Source organism: Rana temporaria, chromosome 5 (genome assembly GCF_905171775.1).
Source record: "Rana temporaria chromosome 5, aRanTem1.1, whole genome shotgun sequence".
Taxonomy (NCBI): domain Eukaryota; kingdom Metazoa; phylum Chordata; class Amphibia; order Anura; family Ranidae; genus Rana; species Rana temporaria.
This window is the reverse complement of record NC_053493.1, coordinates 320,690,051-320,711,439: the sequence shown is the minus strand read 5'-3', so window position 1 is coordinate 320,711,439 and position 21,389 is coordinate 320,690,051. Positions and strand designations below refer to the sequence as shown.

The window sequence follows — 21,389 nt, the reverse complement described above, 5'->3', positions numbered from 1 at the left end:
TCACTAGGAGATCAAAGCGATCTAGCCCCAGAATAATATAGATGGATTATATGCCTTTGTGTTTGGAGTCATTCTGTTAGTAAATCCAGTTATCTTATCACCTCATTAATTCATATTTACAACTATGCTGCAAAATGACCCAGCTTATATGGGTTAAAATGGGTATGGCATTTGACTGTGTTTACACTGCTTTGTTGTGGTCTTGATCACAATGTTTAAAAGCCAGAAGCCGTAGTGTTCAGTTTTCAATTTGGTCACCATACTGTTGTGCCCTTTCTGTGCTGCCTGTCTGTTGGCCATCACGTTCTAAATCTTCCTGGACTCCCTGAATGCTTTTCAGCTTTCTTCTTTGTTTACTTTACATTTCTAAGGACTACACATTCCATGGTACCTTGCTCCCTGCAAGCAGTGAGTCTGTTACTGTCTACACCTCTGAAATTCCAACTCTCAGCACTTCTGTAGTTCTGCACTGCATTATTCTGCATTACTTAGTATTTAAAGCTAGGCAGCACATTTCTTCTGCATGTTTATAGCGATAAAATATGGAGAGAGGGACAGTGTTAATTTAAAGTGTTTATCTTTTAAAGTGGTCACAGCAATGTTTTAGTGCAGAGCTTGTTGGCTTTATTAAACAGCATAACGGCTTATAAATTAAACCAAAAATTACAAAGTACCTCTGGCCTTGATTTAGAATGACTTGTTCAAAGTGCCACTTTGTATGTACCTGTATTTCCATGCCATCTAACTGTGTGTGTGTGTGTGTGTGTGTGTGTATATGTGTGTGTGTGTATATATATATATATATATATATATATATATATATATATATATATATATATATATACTGTATATATCTTCACATCACCAGTTGTGTTGAATTTGCAAAATATACTGATTGATATACAGGTTGTGGATGTTCAGTATGGTGCCACCCTAGCAGTATATTTCTTTGTATCTAAAAACCTTCTGAACAGCAGCAGTTAAAGTTTTTAATGTCTTCCTTTTCCCCCATGCAGCTCATTTGATGAGTACAGTTCTGAGCTGAAGTCAGGAAGGCTGGAATGGAGCCCAGTGCACAAATCAGAGAAATTCTGGAGAGAAAATGCTGCAAGATTAAATGAGAAGAACTACGAGCTCCTAAAGTAAGCATCAATATGACAGATACTTTATTATAAAAACATAAAATAAACATTGGATTCAAGATATTTTACCAAGGATGCCTGTGCTAAACGAGCAACTTGGTATCCACAGTATGCTTTATGAAAATGGTACAGATAGAAAGTGGAACTTCGGAGATCAACTAACAGATTCATCACAATAATTGCAGCTTCTGTTTCTGGGACCTGAAGGTTCGATGCTGGAAGTATAGCAATAGCTATTTCACTGGCTCTCAGTAAATATAAGAAATAAGTCCATAATATGGTTTATACATCTCACAAATTTTTCCTCATGTGTCGGTTTTTAACCCAGCAATAAAGTGGAGGGGATTTCTCAGTGCTGAATAAACTCTTTGTGGCAAGACTGGGCACAGATGACTTGACATCCTCTACGGTACCAAGTAGAAGGCTTAATTCATTATTTTTTTCAGATTTACAACCACTTTAAAGCTGAAGTGTAATGTACATATGTATATAATACCTTTCCTTGTTTCCCACTCCCCCTGACCAACTTGCAATCAAAATTTTTCATTAAGTCATTTTTATTTTCAAGAAATACCTCTTTTCAGACCCAGTGACATAATCACTGGATCTTTCTGCTGATCAGTGTTGTAAGTAAAACTAAGTTTGGTGAAAGGGGAAAGTGGGCTCCTATAAATATTTCAGCACCTTCAAGAGCTTGAAAGAACCAATCCCTGACATTCCTGTAGATGTGCATTCCCCTCCCTGCTGGCCACTAAGTGCTGCAGATTTTAGCAATCTGTTGTTCATTAGCCAATAAAACACTCTAGAACACTTTTTATGTTTTTATTTGATGCTCTGGAAAACTCCAAAACCCATCTTTTCTGAAGGCAAAGGGACAGTAGGGAACAGATACTAAGCGCCCAGAGGCGATTCAGTTTGCATGTGTTGCGCTATATATGTTACTCACTCACTCAAAACAGAAGTACAGTGACTGACATCAGTCCTGTCCTAAAGATTGTGACCAACATGTGACCAAAAGCAACAGGGAAAGCTAATAGCTGGGTGGCTCAATGACAGTGCAGATCGGAGGAACAATGATTGAAGTCCTTTAGACAGGAAATGAAGAAGGACCGACGATAACTACTAGAGGTCGACCGATATATTACCTCGCTCTGCAACTGTGAATTTCAGCTGCTGCCTCTCACAAACTTCTTTCTGCTCCCCCAGCCCCTCCTTCTCCTCTTCTCTCCCAGTAAGCTGCAAGATAGATGATGGCCACTCGTTTCTGAACCCCTCCCCTTCTCTCACTCCCGCCCACCCTATGACCAATCCTCTCCCACCTTCAGTCCTGCACAGACAATCGGGCGCGTGAGATGAGGGGGAGCCCGGGAGGAGTAAAACCAGAGGGAGGAGCCGAATGATGCCAGGGGCGGAGCCAGCAGTTACAGGTTCTGGAATGGCATGGAGTGTATGAGAATCCTCAGTGGAAGGTAGGGCATGGATTAGATGCCTCATTGTATGTGGCTGTCTGTTCTCTGATTATGCAGCCTGCTGCAGCTGCTGCAGCTGCTGCATGTACACCATGGGGACTCTCTAGACTAGACTAGAGAGGTAAACTCGTGAGGAATAGTTGGGGACAAAGAGCAAGTGAAATAGGAGGGGGGCAAAAGGGGACAGAGCAAAGGTGATGGGGACAAAACAGAAGACACAGGGTGCGCTTTACTCAGTGAGTATCTGTCTGCTGAGTGCAGGCGGATGACAAGCCCATCTCTGCTCAGTTTCTGCTGAGCGAACAGACACAGCCCCACTCTACTCTATGGGCAGTCAGATTTAGGCCCGGTTCACACTAGTGCGATGCAATAACTGTGAAAATTCAGTGCGGGTCCCACATCGCACCTGAATCGCACAGTGGTTTATACTGAGATCTGAGAACCACTGCAGGTGTCAATGTAAAGCTAATACCCCCAGATCAGTTTGCAGATCACAGTGCTAACGATGACATGGTGCAGGAATCGGATTGGATGGGTGTGAACACCCATCCGATCCGATTCCAGTGCAGACCAAAAAAAGGGTCCTGCACCATTTTGGTGTGAATGCAATGCTATTTCAGCCATACAGTTTGTATGGCTGGAATTGCATCGCACAGACATTGCATGTGCGAATTGCATGTGATGTCTGGCATCACGCTTTTATTTTTTAACTGTTAGATTTTATGAGATGAAGGGGGAAAAAAATAAGAAAAATCGGTCTAAAATTTTGGCCGCAAAAATTGGCATCATATATCGGCCATCTGCCGCCCTGATTTCCAAATATCGGCATCGGCCAGAGAAAAACCCATATCGGTCGACCTCTGATAACTACTGCATTTACCATTTACAAGGTTATTCTTTCAGTGTTTTTTTTGTTTTTGTTTTTTCTCTATAAGTTTTCAAATTACACCAAAAGAAAACTATTTGTGTGGATTTTTTTTTATATAAATTAAATTTGGGTACAGCTTGGCAAGAACGTGCAATTGCCAGTTAAAAGAGAAGTATGGGATTTTTTTTTCTGGAATCCTACCTAGGTGGATGCAGCATCAGTCTGATGCTACATCTTTGCCCCGCCGGCTGCAACACTGAGAACCGAGCGATCAAACACCATTCATCGCTCAGTTCTCAGAGCTCCCTGAGCAGAGAGCTGGTGACTATCAGTTGGCAGTTCTCTGTTCTGCACCCCCCCCCCCTCACTGGAGCGATGGGCTGTCGAGGGGTTGGCTGAGGTTCTCAGTGGCTCACTGAGAGGCTGAGCTGGGTGGCGGTCCAGGCATGTGGGAGGATCCTGACCATATAACCATGTTTCAGCCCGCTGTCTGCTGAAAACAGGTCACAGGAGTGCAGAACAATCTGCACTCCTGCGATCCACACACATACAGCCAAACAAGCTTTGGTGCTACTTTGCGTTTAAAGTAGTGTAGTGCCGAATAGCATAAAACGGCCTGGTCATGAAGGGGGTAAAACCGTCCAGAGCTCAAGTGGTTAAGGAGACGTAATGTTGTATTTTATTTTTAAAGCTCTGAGTATATTGAGCTGGTGTGGCTACAAGAATATCTGGAATTGATAAAAGAAGGTCACCCGATTCTCAAGTATACTACAGTACTCATTACTTCTCTGCTTGTTCTATGAAGTGGGTTCGCCCACCATTGTTTTCAGTTATACTTCTGAAAAGAAGATGGTCTCGCTGTGCTCACAGAATTTAGTGTCTGAAAAGAATTCTCTCCAAATGCAGGCTTTAAATTGGCTTTGATTTTTCTTTGTAGGAATATCAATAGGTGTTTCAAGTGATTGAGATATATTCCTGTCATATTAATCTTTTTCACGTTTTCATTTTAACATTCAAACTTAATAGCTGCAAATTATGATTTTTTTTTCCAAATGTGCTGCTTTCAGATAATACATTTTAGAGCAGAGAACACTTTTCTTTGTATTGAAAATTATAGTATTTTCTACATATTGAAGGACGACTGTCCTCACAGCCTAGGGATGTGGAGAATGAGGTATTGTAGTACCTAATCAAAAATCTGATTTTATTTTCATCTCTGCATGACATAAACCATAACTGAATCTAATTGACTGCTAAAAACACTTTACCTATGCTTCTGCTTAAAAGAGGTTTTTTTTTTGTTAGAAATCATACTTGCCTAGGTGGATGCAGCATCCGATGCTGCGTCTGTCTCCCACTGGCTCTACGACTGAGAACTGAGCTATCAAAGACCACTGATCGATCAATTCCCAGTGCTCCATGAGCAGAGAGCTAGTGACTGTCACTGGCTCTCTGCCCTCCCCGACCCCCTCCTCCCCACCCCTCTTTTTCCCTTGCTCACTGAAGCACGTGGCTGTGGAGGGGACAGATAACAGGAGCTCAGAACGAACTGCACTCCTGTGATCCACAGGAGAAGTACAGCCAAATGAGAATATGTGTGTGTTTGATCAATATACTCGCTCACTTTGCACAAGTATGTATGTTAAAGTGGAACTAAATTCCCCAGTATACAAACCCCCACCTTCCCATGATGTAGCCTTTACATCCCTTGCCGGCAGCTGTCATCTTTCCCCCAGGTGCCTGGTTTTCGCCCTTTTAATTTGGCTGGTGGGGGATAACGTCAATCCACGCATGCAAACTGGAGTAATTTATGCTGGCACGGAGTGTGCCAGGATGCAAGCAGAGCTGCGCAAGTACAACTCCGTGTACATTACATTAGTTTGAAAACTGCAAGCAGACCGGTAAGTGTGTATTATTGAAAAACGGACATAACATGTCTGTTCTGCAATAAAAGGCTGCCTGCTCTCAGTTTTCTAAATGTTAGGTTTGTTTCTACCTAATTTAGTGGAGGAGTAAGAGAAAATTGACCCAGCAAAGCTAACCTAGTATTAATCTCCCTAATATCTTATTTGATCAATAGACTATGGGGCAGATCCACAAAAGAATTACGCTGGCGTATCTATTGATACGCCGGTGTAATTTTAAATTTCCCGCGTCGTATCTTTGTTTTGTATCTTCAAAACAAGATACGACGGCATCTCGGGTCGATCCGACTGGCGTACGTCTTAGTACGCCGTCGGATCTTAGGTGCATTTTTTCCGCCGGCCGCTAGGTGGCAGTTCCGACGAATTCCGCGTTGATTATGCAAATAAGCTAGTTACGGCGATCCACGAACGTACGTCCGGACGGCGCATTTTTTTACATCGTTTGCGTTCGGCTTTTTCCGGCATATAGTTAAAGCTGCTATATGGTGGCGTACTCAATGTTAAGTATGGCCGTCGTTACCACCTCGCATTTTGAATTTTTTACGTTGTTTGCGTAAGTCGTTCGCGCATAGGGATTTGCGTAGAATGACGTCACCATCGTGAGCATTAGCTTGCGCACTGGGATACCCCACGGACGGCGCATGCGCAGTTAAAAAAAAAAAAAACTTTGTTTACGTCGGGTCACAACGTATTTACATAAAACACGCCCCCATCACAGAGATTTGAATGCCGCGCCATTACGCCGCCAAAGATACACTACGCCGCCGTAACTTACGGCGCGGATTCTTTGTGGATTTGAAAAAAAAAAAGTAGGTTAGGGCGTAGTGTAGTGTCTTAGATACGCTACGCCCGGTGGATAAATGCGCCGCTGTACGTGGATCTGCCCCTATTTCTTTATGTAAATAATAAGAAATTGTGAAGAGCGAGCCCTCTAATGATGAAAATATAAAGGTGGTATAGATGCAAAGAACTGGTGCTACTCAAAATAAACATAAATAAATGTTAGATTTTCAACAATGGTGAACCCCCCCCCCCCCCAAATCCAAATAAGAATGACCGCTCAAAATAAAGTGCAAATAACTGAAGTGTTGGCATAAATATACAATCTGTAAATATGTTTATTCGTAGTAGTATCAATTCTTTGCATCTATAATACCTAGACCTTTATCTTTTCATTATTAGAGGGCTAGCGCATCACTATTTCCTATTATTCACATTTGGGCATATCTAAGAACACATACAGTATAGGTGTTTGAGGAAATAAACCCTCTCTAAAAAAAAAACACCCTGGAAGACAAAGGCATAATGAGCTAGTATGCATAGAATACTAGCTCATTATGAATTACTTACCTGAGATCAAAGCCCCCGCAGCGGTCCTCGTCCCCTCCTTCGTCGCCACCATCTTTCCCAGAGTGACTTCCGGGTATCGCGGCTCCGGCGCTGTGACTGGCCGAGAGCCGCGATGACGTCACCTGCGCATGGAAGCCGCCAGTCACGGCGCGTTCGCCGTTGGAAACGGCACGCTCAGACATCGGTGCCTGTATTTTCTGCAAATATCTCTTAAACCTTTTTTAGATTTGGGAGATATTTCTTGCACCTAAAGGTAAGCCTTAATCTAGGCTTACCTGTAGGTAAAAGTGGTAGTAATGGGTTTAAGCAGCAAGCCTCATACCTTCTTTTTTTTTTTTTTTGGTCAATGCATTTTAGTGATTTTTAGCGCATAGTAGCGTGGGGGAATAGACAAGGAGACCTATTCCTTTAGTTGGTGCTGTTTGTCGGTCCATGTAATAACTGCCTGATCTATCTAACATCGTCTAGAACAAAAGACTCATCATCTCATGTCTCTTAGTACTTTAATTTAAAATTACTGACAATCCATTATCTAGATTGCAGGACCCAAGATGGTTTTATCTTATTAACCATATTATGAGAAAATAGCGCAAACAATGATATAAATTGGATAACCTTAGCTTGCCATCTTGTTTGAGAAGCGTATATTGTAACAGGCATTTAGGCTGGATTCACACCTATGCATTTTTTTTGCATTTTGCAGATTTGCACTACAAAACATGTTCCATAGGAAACCATGGTAAATGGACTGTAGTACAAATCTGCAAAAAGCAGATTATTATTATCTCTTTACTGTTTTATTTATTTACTTATGTATTTAGATTACATTTTTTTTATTTATTTTTGTAATTGAAACTTTACTTATATCCATACTACTGTTATTCGATCTTTATTCTTTAATAAGGATATATTGATTCGGTATTTGATTGTTAAATGATTTGTCCACCCCTCACGACACTACTTGTTCCAAGATGTGGTGTCCGGGGATGCCGGATGATTTTCTTGATCTTATACCTTATAATAGATTACAATGTTAACATGTGTTTATTATAACTGTTCTTTCAGTTATACCCATTTATTTCATATGTCCTTAAATATTATTGAATGTTTACCCCTTATTCCCCTTTCTTTTTCTGTTATTCCTGAAAACTACGTCAATAAAAACATTGAATGAGAAATTTGCAAAAAGCACAAAATATGCATAGGTGTGAATCCAGCTTTGGACACAAACATATCAAATGAGCCAAAAGGAGAACAGCAAAAGTAGCTAAGAGTGACTACCCGTGGGCACATTTAAAAAAATTCTTATAAATAAATCAGAAATTGGTCATTCCTACAGACAATTTTTTTTTTGTCATGACCGCATTCATTTCATTTATCTTTTATTAAATACCTCTTGCTTTACACAAATTGATGGGTTTAGTTTCCTAAGCTGTGGTTTATAAAAAAAAAAAAAGTTGCTTTTCTACATGTTATATGGTAAAGGTCACACATTTTATTACTTATGTGTGAATCCTTGCTGCTCTGACCTATACTTTTTAATATTTTACAGAATCCTAACAAAGCTTTTGGAAGTCTCTGATGACCCTCAAGTCCTTGCTGTGGCAGCCCATGACGTAGGAGAGTATGTACGACATTACCCCAGAGGAAAAAGGTATGTTCAGCCTATGTATTGGGAACCTATGCTTTACAGTTTCAGTTTTCATAGCCATTTAGTTGATGAAAAAAATGAATGTATACTATGCCAAAAAAATTATGTATACTAAGCCTAATATCTATCTGTGTATATATATATGTGTATATATATATATATGTATATATATATATATATATATATATATATATATATATATATATATATATATATATATATATATACTGTTTTTGTGATTACATTGTTAGAAATTTGCATGTATATGCCATTCTGACATTGCCGTAATTCAAGTCTAGTTTTTGTTTTTTAATTTTCCTGGGGCTTTTCTGTTTCTTTTTAATTATTTTTTTAAACTTTACTTTACTGCATTGCTTTCTATTCCTACAGTTTTCAGCAGTTTCTTATTTCTTCCAGCACTGTCACCTTTTAGTTGTGTTCCTGTACATTTTTCCAAGGTCCCCACAGCTCTCTGCTATTCTGTGACATTGTTTTATCACTATGGTTACTGGAGCACACTTTGAAGACTTTGTTTACTGTTTCTCCACTTCAAACTCCAAACTAATTACTGTGTACACATACGATTCATTAAATGTAAAAGCAATATTAAACCCAAAAGCAAACATTTATTTTAGTGCAACTTACCAATTCTTCACTGTAATGGCTGCATTAGGTTTCCTTTTTTAGACTTTTTTCTTCTATTTTCATCTGGTGATCCAGCCAGCAAGTCTGTTTACAAAAGAACAAGCAGTCCTGCAGATGCATCAGTAAAACCATTATCCCAAAAGGGGAAAAAAAATCAGTTTGCTGTCACTGACTATGAAGTGTGAGCTTCTATTTGTTTATTGTATTTAAAGGCTAATTTCACCGTTAAAAAAATTTAGGTGCACATTTATAAAAAATGTTGGGCGCATGCATAGAATTGTTACAATGATTAGCAGTTCACATGTGCAATTTCAAGCTCCTACAGAATCTTGATATAGCTTTCTGTCCGTGCCTTCCATGTGGGCAGTTACTGGAGAGCAAGAAGATGAATTACAAGAGTGCTCACCAGCAGTGGAAGACAGTACTTGTAGTTCATTCATTCCCAGAAGCCTGTGAATAAATGACATGGCTGTGTGGGTGGAGCCCTGCATGGCTATGCTGTTTTTTAAATTGTGACAGTGGGTGCTGTGAGAAGTCCCCGTCCCCCCACTCACTGTCACAGCGGGGGTTCGGAGGTGTGCTCTTTGATAACCTGTTAAATTACAGGGGGTCTTTGACAACATGTTAGATATGGGTGTAGCATGTTGCCAAAGGTGAATTCCTCCTTTTAAAGTGGAGTTTCACCCTGAATTTCTTTTAAAAAAAATGTTACTTGCCAGAAATAGCGGTTGCTATGCAGAAGTTCCTAATCTGCCTCTTCATCCACTGCAGCAGATCTTCTTCCTCGTTCTCCTCGTGTTGTCTTCTGGGGAATGGTGCGCACTGCCTTCTGGGAAATGTGTGCATTTCAGAAAACAGCCGCCCATTCACAGAAGCGCAGCGAGACTCACGCATGCCTAGTAGGAAACGGGCAGTGAAGCCGCAAGGCTCTACGGCCTGTTTTCCTCAGTAAGGATGGCAGCCCCGGGAGCTGCTTGGATCGAGCAACCGGCCTTGGGGGAGCCCACATCACGGCCGCCTAGGACAGGTAAGTGTCCTTATTAAAAGTCAGCAGCTACAGTGTTTGTAGCTGCTGACTTTAAAAAAAAAAATTTGCAGGTGGAATCCCTCTTTAAGTCTACTTGGTACATCTGGGGCCGCGTACACACGGTCGTTCCAAACCGATGAGAATGGTCCGACGGGCCATTTCCATCTGTTCACCGCTGAAGTGGTCTGATGTGCGTACACACCATCGTTCCAAAAACTGGTTGGGTCAGAACGCGGTGACGTCAAACACACGACGTGCTGAATAAAACGAAGTTCAATGCTTCCAAGCATGCGTCGACTTGATTCTGAGCATGCTGCGCGGGTTTTGAACCGATGCTTTCTGTACTAACCATCGGTTCGAACCGATCGGGCAGCGGGCCATCGGTTCGGTTTTGAAGCATGTTTTAAAATTTTGGAACGAAGGACAACAGACCGATGGGCCGTACACACAGTCGGTTTGGACCGATGAAACTGAACCTCGGTCCATTCTCATCGGTTTTGTACGACTGTGTGTACGCGGCCTAACACTTCCCTCCCCTCAGACTGACAATGCTGCTGTGTCTCCTGTTCTCATTCATCCAGAACGGGGAGACACTAATGCAGGAGATGATTTACTGGTCACATACCAGGTGATTTGAATATCTATGAATAATTTTTCAAGTAGCTGTGAATTATGGGAAAACTAGTTGCTGTTTAGAATCATTATTTGACTTTGATTTTTGTTTTTTTTGGGTGTTTGTTTGTTATAACATTTTCAAAAATTAAATCTGAGTTAAAAAAATAAATAAATCAAAATAACCATCTTAAAACAGAGGAGAAAAAAAAAGAAAACTAATGCAACCACCACATCTAATGATTTTTAACCTGCAATATATTAGGTTTTTGGTTTAATACTGCTTTACGTGAAAAAATCTTCACTAATTGAAATTGTTTCTGATGTTAAATTAGAAAAAATATTCTGAATTTTAGAATATGACTTGGTATACTAATGTATGGGATTTGCTATCACTTTTGGTACATTTCTATTTCCAGCTGATAAGTATACTGTTACCAGTAGTTCAGATAAAACTTTTGTGTGCAGGATATGTTGGCCCTAGGAATTGGCTTAGCTGGGCGGAGGTTTGTGGGTTAGGTTAAGGCAAGTTAGAAGTTGCTGCTGTCAGTAACAATATGGCACAAATATTGGTTAAAAACACTGTAATATATGCAAAAGCTTTTGTTTTGCAGCTATACTACGTGATATAATATTACTCATAGAGACATAATGGTGTTTTCTTTTCTCACCATAGTTGATGTAAATATAAGCTGTTTGTTGCCTGTAGATTGCTTACCCCTTTGCATTATTTGCCTGTAATTTGCATTATGAGTAGCCAGCAAGAGATTACTTTTGCTGGCTCACTGAAAGAACTGTTGTGTAGAAATGTATGTCAAGCAGCAGCAAGAAATCTAATTTTTTTTATAGGCTTATAATTACATTTACTAAAATAGATATTGCATATAATTCTTCATCTACTCCGCTACCAAAACGTACAGTTTCAGGCAAGCATATTTCGTAACAAGTGTTTCGATTTTTGAATAACTCTCTCTACTAGACTCGCAGTAAGATTAATCATATAGACAAGCCAATAAGTAATCAATATGCCAACCCCTTCTTGCAGGGTGATTGAGCAGTTGGGTGGTAAGCAGCTGGTAATGAACCACATGCATCATGAAGACCAACAGGTCCGTTACAATGCTTTGCTGGCTGTGCAGAAACTGATGGTCCATAACTGGTAAGTGACAGTTTAGGAATATAATGTTTACATAAATAATAATGATACAAAATATACAGCTATTCTCCTTGTGCAGGAATAGTTCTTAAGAAGAATATGCTTTTTACATTATTTGGTGTATACTTTTTTTCTGGATACAGCATTAAATGGTTTAGATTCCTTTCAGATTTTTCCATGTGCCATTTGGGAGAATTCACTTTGTTTCCTGTCCCAGTGATACAGCAGGAAGTATAATAAGATCCCATCTACCCCCTCTCTTTGTCACCAGAACATACAGTATTTGCCATTTAGAAGATGTCCTTCAGCGCCTGTTCTGATAATCTCCCATCCTTTACTGGACCAGAAATTGTAGTCGCCAGGGCTAGTATTGATAATTGATTGATTTTAATATTTCTTTACAGCGCCACATACACCCTGAAGGGTGTGTCTAAGATAATGGGTTGTCTATGTTGCATACTATATTTGTGTGTACAGTATTTGTTTTTGTATGGTAAGATTGTGTATAGGCATCAGCGATACATCCACAGTTCTGTTAATAGTTCATTTAACCACTTGCCAACCAGGCCAATTCTGACATTTCTCTTCTACATGTAAAAATCATATTTTTTTTTTTGCTAGAAAATTACATAGAACCCCCAAACATTATATGTTTTTTTTTTTTTCTTAGCAGAGACCCTAGAGAATACAATGCCAGTCATTGCAACTTTTTATGTTGCGCGGTATTTGCACAGCAATTTTTTTGCATAATGTGAAAGATGAAGTTACGCCGAGTAAATAGATACCTAACATGTCACGCTTCAAAATTGCACACGCTCGTGGAATGGCGCCAAACTTCGGTACTTAAAAATCCCCATGGGCAACCCTTCTAATTTTTTTTACTGGTTACATGTTTTGAGTTAGAGGCGGTCTGGGGCTAGAATTATTGCTCCCGATCTAACGTTTGCAGCGATACCTCACATGTGTGGTTTGAACACTGTTTTCATATGTGGGTGGGACTTGCGTATGTGTTTGCTTCTGCGTGCAAGCACACAGGGACAGGGGCACTTTAAAATAAAAATAAATATTTTAGCTTCTCAGGCAAGTCGGTAGAAGCACCGGAGGGAGGCGGAAGGGGGGGGGTGTCCCCTCTTGCCGCCAATAAGAACGATCAAGCGGCTGACAAGCCGCTATGGTCTTTCTTATGGTGTAGGAAATCGCCGGCTGAAAACGCAGATATCTCAATGATGCCTGTAGCTGCAGGCATCATTCAGCTATACCCCCACAAAGCCGAGGATGTCATATGATGAGCAGCCATCGGTAAGTGGTTAAAGACCACTCCTAATGTTTGACCTGTCAACCAAAAAGAAACTGGAACTATTTCTACCATATTTATCGGCGTATACCGTGCACTTTTTTGCCCTGAAAATCAGGGCAAAATAGTGGGTGCGCGGTATACGCCGATACCGGCTTTCCCGCGCCGAGTTTTGAATACTGCGCCGACATATACCGAGCGCAGTACACTTGGGTATAGTCGGGCAGTCTCGGCTCCTTCCGCGCTCACGTCCTGGACGTACAGGACGTCAGCGCGGGTAGCCGAGCATTGCCGACAATACACAAGTGTACTGCGCTCTGTATATGTCGGCGCAGTATTCAAAACTTGGTGCGGTAAACAAGCGGGGAGTACGCGAGGACGCCGCAGAAGGACGCCGGACCCGGAGAAGAGGACACGCGAAGCCGCAGAAGGACGCCGGACCCGACGAAGAGGACACCCGAAGCCGCAGACGAACGACAGACCCGACGAGGCCGCCGATGGACGCCGCGCAAGACACCAAAACTGTAAGTACAAAAGAAAAAAAATTTCCACAGGATTGGGGGCAACTTTAGGGGTGCACGGTATACGCGGGAGCGCGTTATACCGCGATAAATACGGTAGTTACCTGTCTGAACAAGTTTATTTTTTTTTCTATTTGAATCAATAGCCTGCATGTTAACTTTACATGTAGACCTCTAGTGCAAGGCATGTGAAAAATAGAACTCAAACCAAACCATTCACCTAATGTTCTGCCCTTTTAAAACCAGAATAGTTACATTTTTTGTTTGGAAGACAGCCTGGGAAATAATTCTGACTGAGAAGGTTCTGTACCTTGGGTCATGATGTAAAGTACTGTTTTCTTTATTGACACATCTATTTTATTTTTTTATTTTTTTCATTATTATTTTTTTTCTAATGGTTAAATGAACCTTTTTTTCAATGAACTCTGTAACTATGTATAAACACACTGTAGGTAGGCTAACAAGAGGCAAGAATGTATACATGGACTAACGAGAGGAAAAATATATTGTGTAAAAAAAATATATATATTTTAAAATTTGATGTTCTTACAAAATCTTTAAGAACAAATTCTATTTTCCCTGTTATAACACAGTTGTATTTTGTTCTTACTGAAAATAGATGTGATCTCTCTCCCCCCCCCCCCCTTTAACCCTGCTTCAGTGCATCATTTGTTTTGTTTGGGAAAAATAGAAAAAAGAGTTTAGAAAATGGAATTCAGAATGCCGGTGTCTTGTCACATTCTGCTCCCCATCACAGACTGCTCCGGAAGTGACGTTCCGTCGCTGCCATCTTGCTACACTCCACACTCCTGCACAGTAATGATTGAGTGAGAAGGGGGCAAGCAGACATCTTGTTACACCCATCACAGTTTTAGATTTCACAGTTATTTTCAACACAAAACGGAGCTTATATGCTTAAATACAGGGGGCCAGATTCACAGACGAATACGTTATGCTGCGGCGGCGTAACGTATCCCATTTACGTTACACCGCCGCAGGTTTACAGCGTAAGTGCCTGATTCACAAAGCACTTACCTGTAAACTTGCAGCGGTGTAACGTAAATCCGCTCGGCGCAAGCCCGCCTAATTCAAATGGGGCGGGCACCATTTAAATTAGGCGCGTTCCCGCACCGAACGTACTGCGCATGCTCTGTCCCTCAAATTACCCGACGTGCATTGCGCTAAATGACGTCGCAAGGACGTCATTGGTTTCGACGTTAACGTAAATGGCGTCCAGCGCCATTCATGGACGACTTGCGCAAACGACGTGAATTTTAAAATTTCGAAGCGGGAACGACGGCCATACTTAACATTGGCTAGGCCACCTAGAGGGCAGCCTTAGTTTTACGCGGCGTATGTCGATGGAAACAATGTAAATTTAGAGCGACGGGTAAAGCGTACGTTCGTGAATCGCCGTAACTAGTCATTTGCATATTCTACGCCCACCGCAATGGAATCGCCACCTAGCGGCCGGCCTAGAATTGCATCCTAAGATCCGACGGTGTAAGTCAATTACACCTGTCGGATCTTAGGGCTATCTATGCGTAACTGATTCTATGAATCAGCCGCATATATACGACAATCGTATCTCAGAGATACGACGGCGTATCCGGAGATACGCTGTCGTATCTCTTTTGTGAATCTGGCCCAGGATTTTTAAATCCGATGGACTGTTTACATGTTAAATGTGAAAATCAGAGGTGTTCTGTCACATTAGCAACCATGTAAGGTCAGCAGGTTTGCAGCTGCTTTTTAAATTTAACATTTAAACAGTCCGTCGGATTTCCAAATACTGTATATAAGCATATAAGCTCAGTTTTGTGTTGAAAATAACTCTGAAATCTAAAACTCCGGTGGATGTAACAAGATGTCCGCTTGCCCCCTTCTCACTCTATCATTACTGTGCAGGAGTGTGGGGTGTAGCAAGATGGCAGCGACAAAACGTCACTTCAGGAGCATTCTGTGATAGGGAGCGGAATGTATAACTACACTGGCACTTTCTTGCTGAATTTTGTTTTTGGATGTGCAGGATGTTTTGTAATAGGTCACAGAGTATACAAGTGCATTCAATTGTGTTCTTTTCATGTTGTCATAACCATGCTTGGTTTGGTGGCAATGAATATCATAATGTTTGTACTCCATCTTTAGAAAGCGAACATGTTGCCTTGAAGCTCCCCTTTTTGGTACAGAGTTGAGGGTTCAAAATAGTAGACCTCACTGATGAAAGATTTTGTAGATTTGCTCATGTTGCCAGTAGCAAAACACAAGATTGCTCTTTCTATTCTAAACTGCTCTAAGTAATTGTAAATTATTTCTGTAAGCATTATGCCTGCTTTGGGCCACAACAAAACTCTTAGGTTGAACACCTTTTGCACGGCGCACACTTTAATCATTTTAAATTTTGTATTTTGTCAACAGATTCTACAGTGCCAAGTACATTCTGCTAGCTATAATTTTCAGTTTAAAAAGTAGCCTGTCAGGATAGAAATATGGCAGTTGTGTTAACTGAGGCAATTGGAGGATCACTTGCAGTCCAAAGCTTGGTAACCAACCTTCTGTCTTCCTAATTTGCAGAGTGTGAGGTCCCCAAAATGTTACGCACAACTGTATTTCACTGACCAATATTTGCTTTAGAAGTAGGCAGTTCTTGTGATAGATCCAGTCATTTCCTATCCTAACACCAGCATTGCTAGATGGATTATACAAGTTTTTGTGAGAGTCTGTAATTTGAAGGGTAGGGTTTTTCCTGTCTCTTTTTAAGAGAAGCTCTACCAAACCAGCTAGTACTTCTTGGACTTTTCAGCAGCAGGCATCTGAATCTCAGATTTTCAAGGCTACAACCTGTTACACATTTACGTTCATCCAAGTGGATGTTTGAGCTTCTTCTGATGTCATCTTTAGGCGTGCTCTCTGAGTCTGTTAATCCCTTTTGGACCTGTTTGTAATTTGAGCCTGTGGGTATTGTTTGTGGTGTTGCCCACCCCTCACTTATACTGCTTTTGGATGTCCTAGTGCTTTAAATAAGCCTGTGTTCTGTTCTATACAATCATGAAAATAGGATTTTGACTTCTCAGTAAAGATCATTGGCTGGAGTACAGTACAGGACGCAACCTATCCCCTCTACTGTTATGATCTCCCTATTGCATACTACAAAACTGAGGCTAGCTGGGAGTGGGAGGGGTTATATAGGAGAATGTCCCTGCAACCATTTTGCCAGTTTCCAGTCACCTACAAGTAGCTGCACTGAACACAGTCATAGGAATCTTTAGAAGCCAGAGTTCTATAATATTATAATAACATGTATGAACGCCTACAAGTTTTCTGGATTTTTTTCCATTATGGGATCTGCTCATCTTCTAAGTCTTAAAAAATAAAGCCAGTTTTATTGAAAGGGTCAGTCCACTCCACAATGTTTTGTCTCCATTCTTTCACTATAGGACAAGTGGAAAGCCTGGCTACAGATTTTTTTTATTTTCTCCCTTTTTGCGCCAGTTTATGAAACCTGGTGAGAGGAGTGTGTAACGAATTGCTCCTGTTTGTGTCTGAGCAAATCTTTGTCCGTTAGGGTGCCGGCATCAGCAGTAAAGAACCGCTAGTTCTAGCGGCGCTTTACCGCTGTTATGGCAGCGCTTTTTGGTCGATAGGGCGTTTTTAACCCCTGCTAGCGGCCTGAAGAAAGTGGTTAAAAGCACCCGTGTTACGGCATTGCCGAAGTGCTTCGGCAGCGCTGTCCATTCATTTTAATAGGCAGGGCGTTTTGGGAGCTTCAGCACTTTTCTCTAAAATGAGCACTAAACTCTTATCCACATTTCCCAACACTAATGCTTTAAAGAGCACATTAAGGATTAACAAAACATATTTTTTCTTTTTTTTGGATAAGGTTAGGGTTCTTGCCATTTTTGGCTCCTTAGGGAGGTTTCCATTGCCACTTTCTGTCCTGTTAAGATAACATGGTGTGAGAGGAAATTAAGTGATATGCCCTCCTAGGCAATTGTCGCTGGAAAGTTTCCCCTTTATACTTATTCTGTTGACAAATTTGTATTTCCTCTTCTTTTCAGTATTGGGTAATTGAGAATGTGTGATTCTAGACCGTGTGACCCAGACACCAATAAAAACCTTCCAGGGGTTCTATTTCCTGACCACTTTATCCAAAACGAAAAAAGCTTTGGCTTTAGATTCACATTCACATTTAACCCCTCAACACCGTAAGTGCACCCTTAATACTTTACCTCTAGGTCTACCACTGAACAAGCCTTCATGGTAATTACCACTTTTTCTGCTTTTCTACCTCATTCTGTTCAAATAGCTGAAAGTTCCACACCAAAAGCATGCAGCCTTGAGATTCTGGTGTCAGAATAAACTGTTTTGTTCTTTCCCTATATCCTTTATTTATTAGCACTTGTCAATTATTATTATTATCTGGTATTTTCAGGGTATCTTCAATATCATTATTGTATGTTAGGGCCTGTTTGTGTTTGGGGTTAGTGGCTTTAAAGATTTATAACTTAAAATGATTTGACTTCTAACTTTATCAGAGTTTTTAATATTTATGAGCTTCTAAAATGTTTAAAATGTCATAGTAACAAAATGTCAGATTAATGTCATTGCAAAGATGAGTCACTGGTGTAGAATACCAAAACATATCACAAATTACAATCACATGAACAGAACTCTGAATGTGCTAGAAGTACATTTTTACAATAGTTCGTGTTTGCCATCTAGTTTTTCGGCATGCATACTTGCATGGAAATTTATGTTGTATCCTGGAAGTAATGTTATCAATTTGACTCAATTTATTGTGATAGTTTGCTAAACTAGGCATTAGAAGCAACTGTCTCCCTCTAAATCAAATTCAACAGTTTTTGCCAATCCCCTATCTGTGGGTTAAGCTTGCCCTATACAGAGTTGGCTGACCAGTAAAAAAACAATCATACCCTTCCCAGTATTTGTGTCGAATGCTTGGTCCTTAAAGCGGGGGTTCACCCTTAGAGGGCACTTTTCCCCCTTAGATTCCTGCTCGTTATTACTAGGGGAATCGGCTATTTATTTTAAAATATGTGCAGTACTTACCCGTTTACGAGACGCATCCTCTCCGTCGCTTCCGGGTATGGGCTTCGGGAATGGGCGTTCCTTCTTGATTGACAGGTTTCCGAGAGGCTTCCGACGGTCGCATCCATCGCGTCACGATTTTCCGAAAGAAGCCGAACGTTGGTGCGCAGGCGCAGTATAGAGCCGCACCGACGTTCGGCTTCTTTCGGCTACGAGTGACGCGACGGATGCGACCGTCGGAAGCCTCTCGGAAGGCTGTCACTCAAGAAGGAACGCCCGCTCCCGAAGACCCATACCCGGAAGCGACGGAAGAAGATGCAGCTCGAAAACGGGTAAGTACTGCTTATATTTTAATATAAATAGCCGATTCCCCTAGACCAGACCTGGGCAAACTACGGCCCGCGGGCCGTATACGGCCCGGCGGACCTTTTAATCCGGCCCACCCCCGCCGCCGAAACCGCCGCCGCTGCCACGTTAATCACCGCGGCGGGGAACATTAGACAGCGTTCGTTTGAACAGCTGTTTTCCCCGCCGCGCATAGACACTCCCCTTGGACGGATCTGTCCAATCGCGAGCAAGGGGGAGTCACATAGACACTCCCCCTTGCTCGCGATTGGACAGATCCGTCCAAGGGGGAGTGTCTATGCGCAGCGGGGAAAACAGCTGTTCAAACGAACGCTGTCTAATGTTCCCCGCCGCGGTGATAACAGTAGGCAGGGCCGGTGTAGCAGTAAGATCGGCATCCCAAGAAAATTGGCATCCCTTGTAGCAACTGAGCATGTGCCGATTTCAGTCCATTGAAATTGAGCGCAGAGCTGCTGCACTACAACACAGAGTCAGATTAACTCTGCACGCGCCGAGAGCTATTGCCGAGGAACACTGCATCAGGATGACCGCGGGGGACACAGGCTTGTATAGGCTACCTACGGGGGGGATCAGTCTGTATGTCCAGGGGGGGGCAGTCTGTATGTCATGGGGGGGCAGTCTGTATGTCACGGAGGGGGGGGGGGGGTGCAGCCACTTGTGCCAACACACGCAGCCACTTGTGCCAACACATGCAGCCACTTGTGCCAACACACGCAGCCACTGTGCCACCATAAATTGTCGCCACTGTGCCAATCACACGCAGCCACTGTTCCCAAACACAGCCACTGTGCCAATCACACGCAGCCACTGTTCCCAAACACAGCCACTGTGCCAATCACACGCAGCCACTGTGCCAATCACACGCAGCCACTGTTCCCAAACACAGCCACTGTGCCAATCACACGCAGCCACTGTGCCAATCACACGCAGCCACTGTGCCAATCACACGCAGCCACTGTGCCAATCACACGCAGCCACTGTGCCAATCACACGCAGCCACTGTGCCAATCACACGCAGCCACTGTGCCCATCACACGCAGCCACTGTGCCTATCACACGCAGCCACTGTGCCCATCAAACGCAGCCACTGTGCCATCACACGCAGCCACTGTGCCAACACACGCAGCCACTGTGCCAACACACGCAGTCACTGTGCCATCAATTGTTGCCACTGTGCCCATCACACGCAGCCACTGTGCCATCAATTGTCGCCACTGTGCCCATCAAACGCAACCACTGTGCCATCACACGCAGCCACTGTGCCATCACATGCAGCCACTGTTTAATCAATTGTGGCTATTGATTAAACAGTGGCTGCCTGTCCCCAGCCTCTGTCCACCTCCTGTGTCATGTACCCAGCGTCTGTCCCCCTCCTGTGTCATGTCCCCAGCCTCTGTCCCCCTCCTGTGTCATGTCCCCAGCGTCTGTCCCCCTCCTGTGTCATGTCCCCAGCGTCTGTCCCCCTCCTGTGTCATGTCCCCAGCGTCTGTCCCCCTCCTGTGCCATGTCCCCAGCGTATGTCCCCCTCTTGTGTCATGTCCCCAGCCTCTGTCCCCCTCTTGTGTCATGTCCCCAGCCTCTGTCCCCCTCTTGTGTCATGTCCCCAGCCTCTGTCCCCCTCTTGTGTCATGTCCCCAGCCTCTGTCCCCCTCCTGTGTCATGTCCCCAGCCTCTGTCCCCCTCCTGTGCCATGTCCCCAGCCTCTGTCCCCCTCCTGTGTCATGTCCCCAGCCTCTGTCCCCCTCCTGTGTCATGTCCCCAGCCTCTGTCCCCCTCCTGTGCCATGTCCCCAGCCTCTGTCCCCCTCCTGTGTCATGTCCCCAGCCTCTGTCCCCCTCTTGTGTCATGTCCCCAGCCTCTGTCCCCCTCTTGTGTCATGTCCCCAGCCTCTGTCCCCCTCCTGTGCCACGTCCCCAGCCTCTGTCCCCCTCCTGTGCCACGTCCCCAGCCTGTCCCCCTCCTGTGCCATGTCCCCAGCCTCTGTCCCCCTCCTGTGCCATGTCCCCAGCCTCTGTCCCCCTCCTGTGCCATGTCCCCAGCCTCTGTCCCCCTCCTGTGTCATGTCCCCAGCCTCTGTCCCCCTCCTGTGTCATGTCCCCAGCCTCTGTCCCCCTCCTGTGCCATGTCCCCAGCCTCTGTCCCCCTCCTGTGTCATGTCCCCAGCCTCTGTCCCCCTCCTGTGCCATGTCCCCAGCCTCTGTCCCCCTCCTGTGCCATGTCCCCAGCCTCTGTCCCCCTCCTGTGCCATGTCCCCAGCCTCTGTCCCCCTCCTGTGCCATGTCCCCAGCCTCTGTCCCCCTCCTGTGCCATGTCC

The 21,389-nt window shown here is 43.2% G+C and overlaps 1 protein-coding gene across 3 annotated transcripts in view; it reads left to right on the top strand.

The window, feature by feature from the left end:
• The window catches only part of ATP6V1H (ATPase H+ transporting V1 subunit H), a 135,762-nt gene that overhangs the window by 82,315 nt on the left and 32,058 nt on the right, over positions 1–21,389 (top strand). For 2 of the 3 annotated variants that reach the window (XM_040354199.1, XM_040354198.1), the window contains 3 exons: positions 1,017–1,142; positions 8,307–8,408; positions 11,735–11,848. In XM_040354199.1, coding sequence (XP_040210133.1) covers positions 1,017–1,142; positions 8,307–8,408; positions 11,735–11,848 — 342 coding nt within the window. Of the gene's footprint in view, positions 1–1,016; positions 1,143–8,306; positions 8,409–11,734; positions 11,853–21,389 lie in introns of those variants that run through there. The other variant, XM_040354200.1, reaches the window with a different exon arrangement.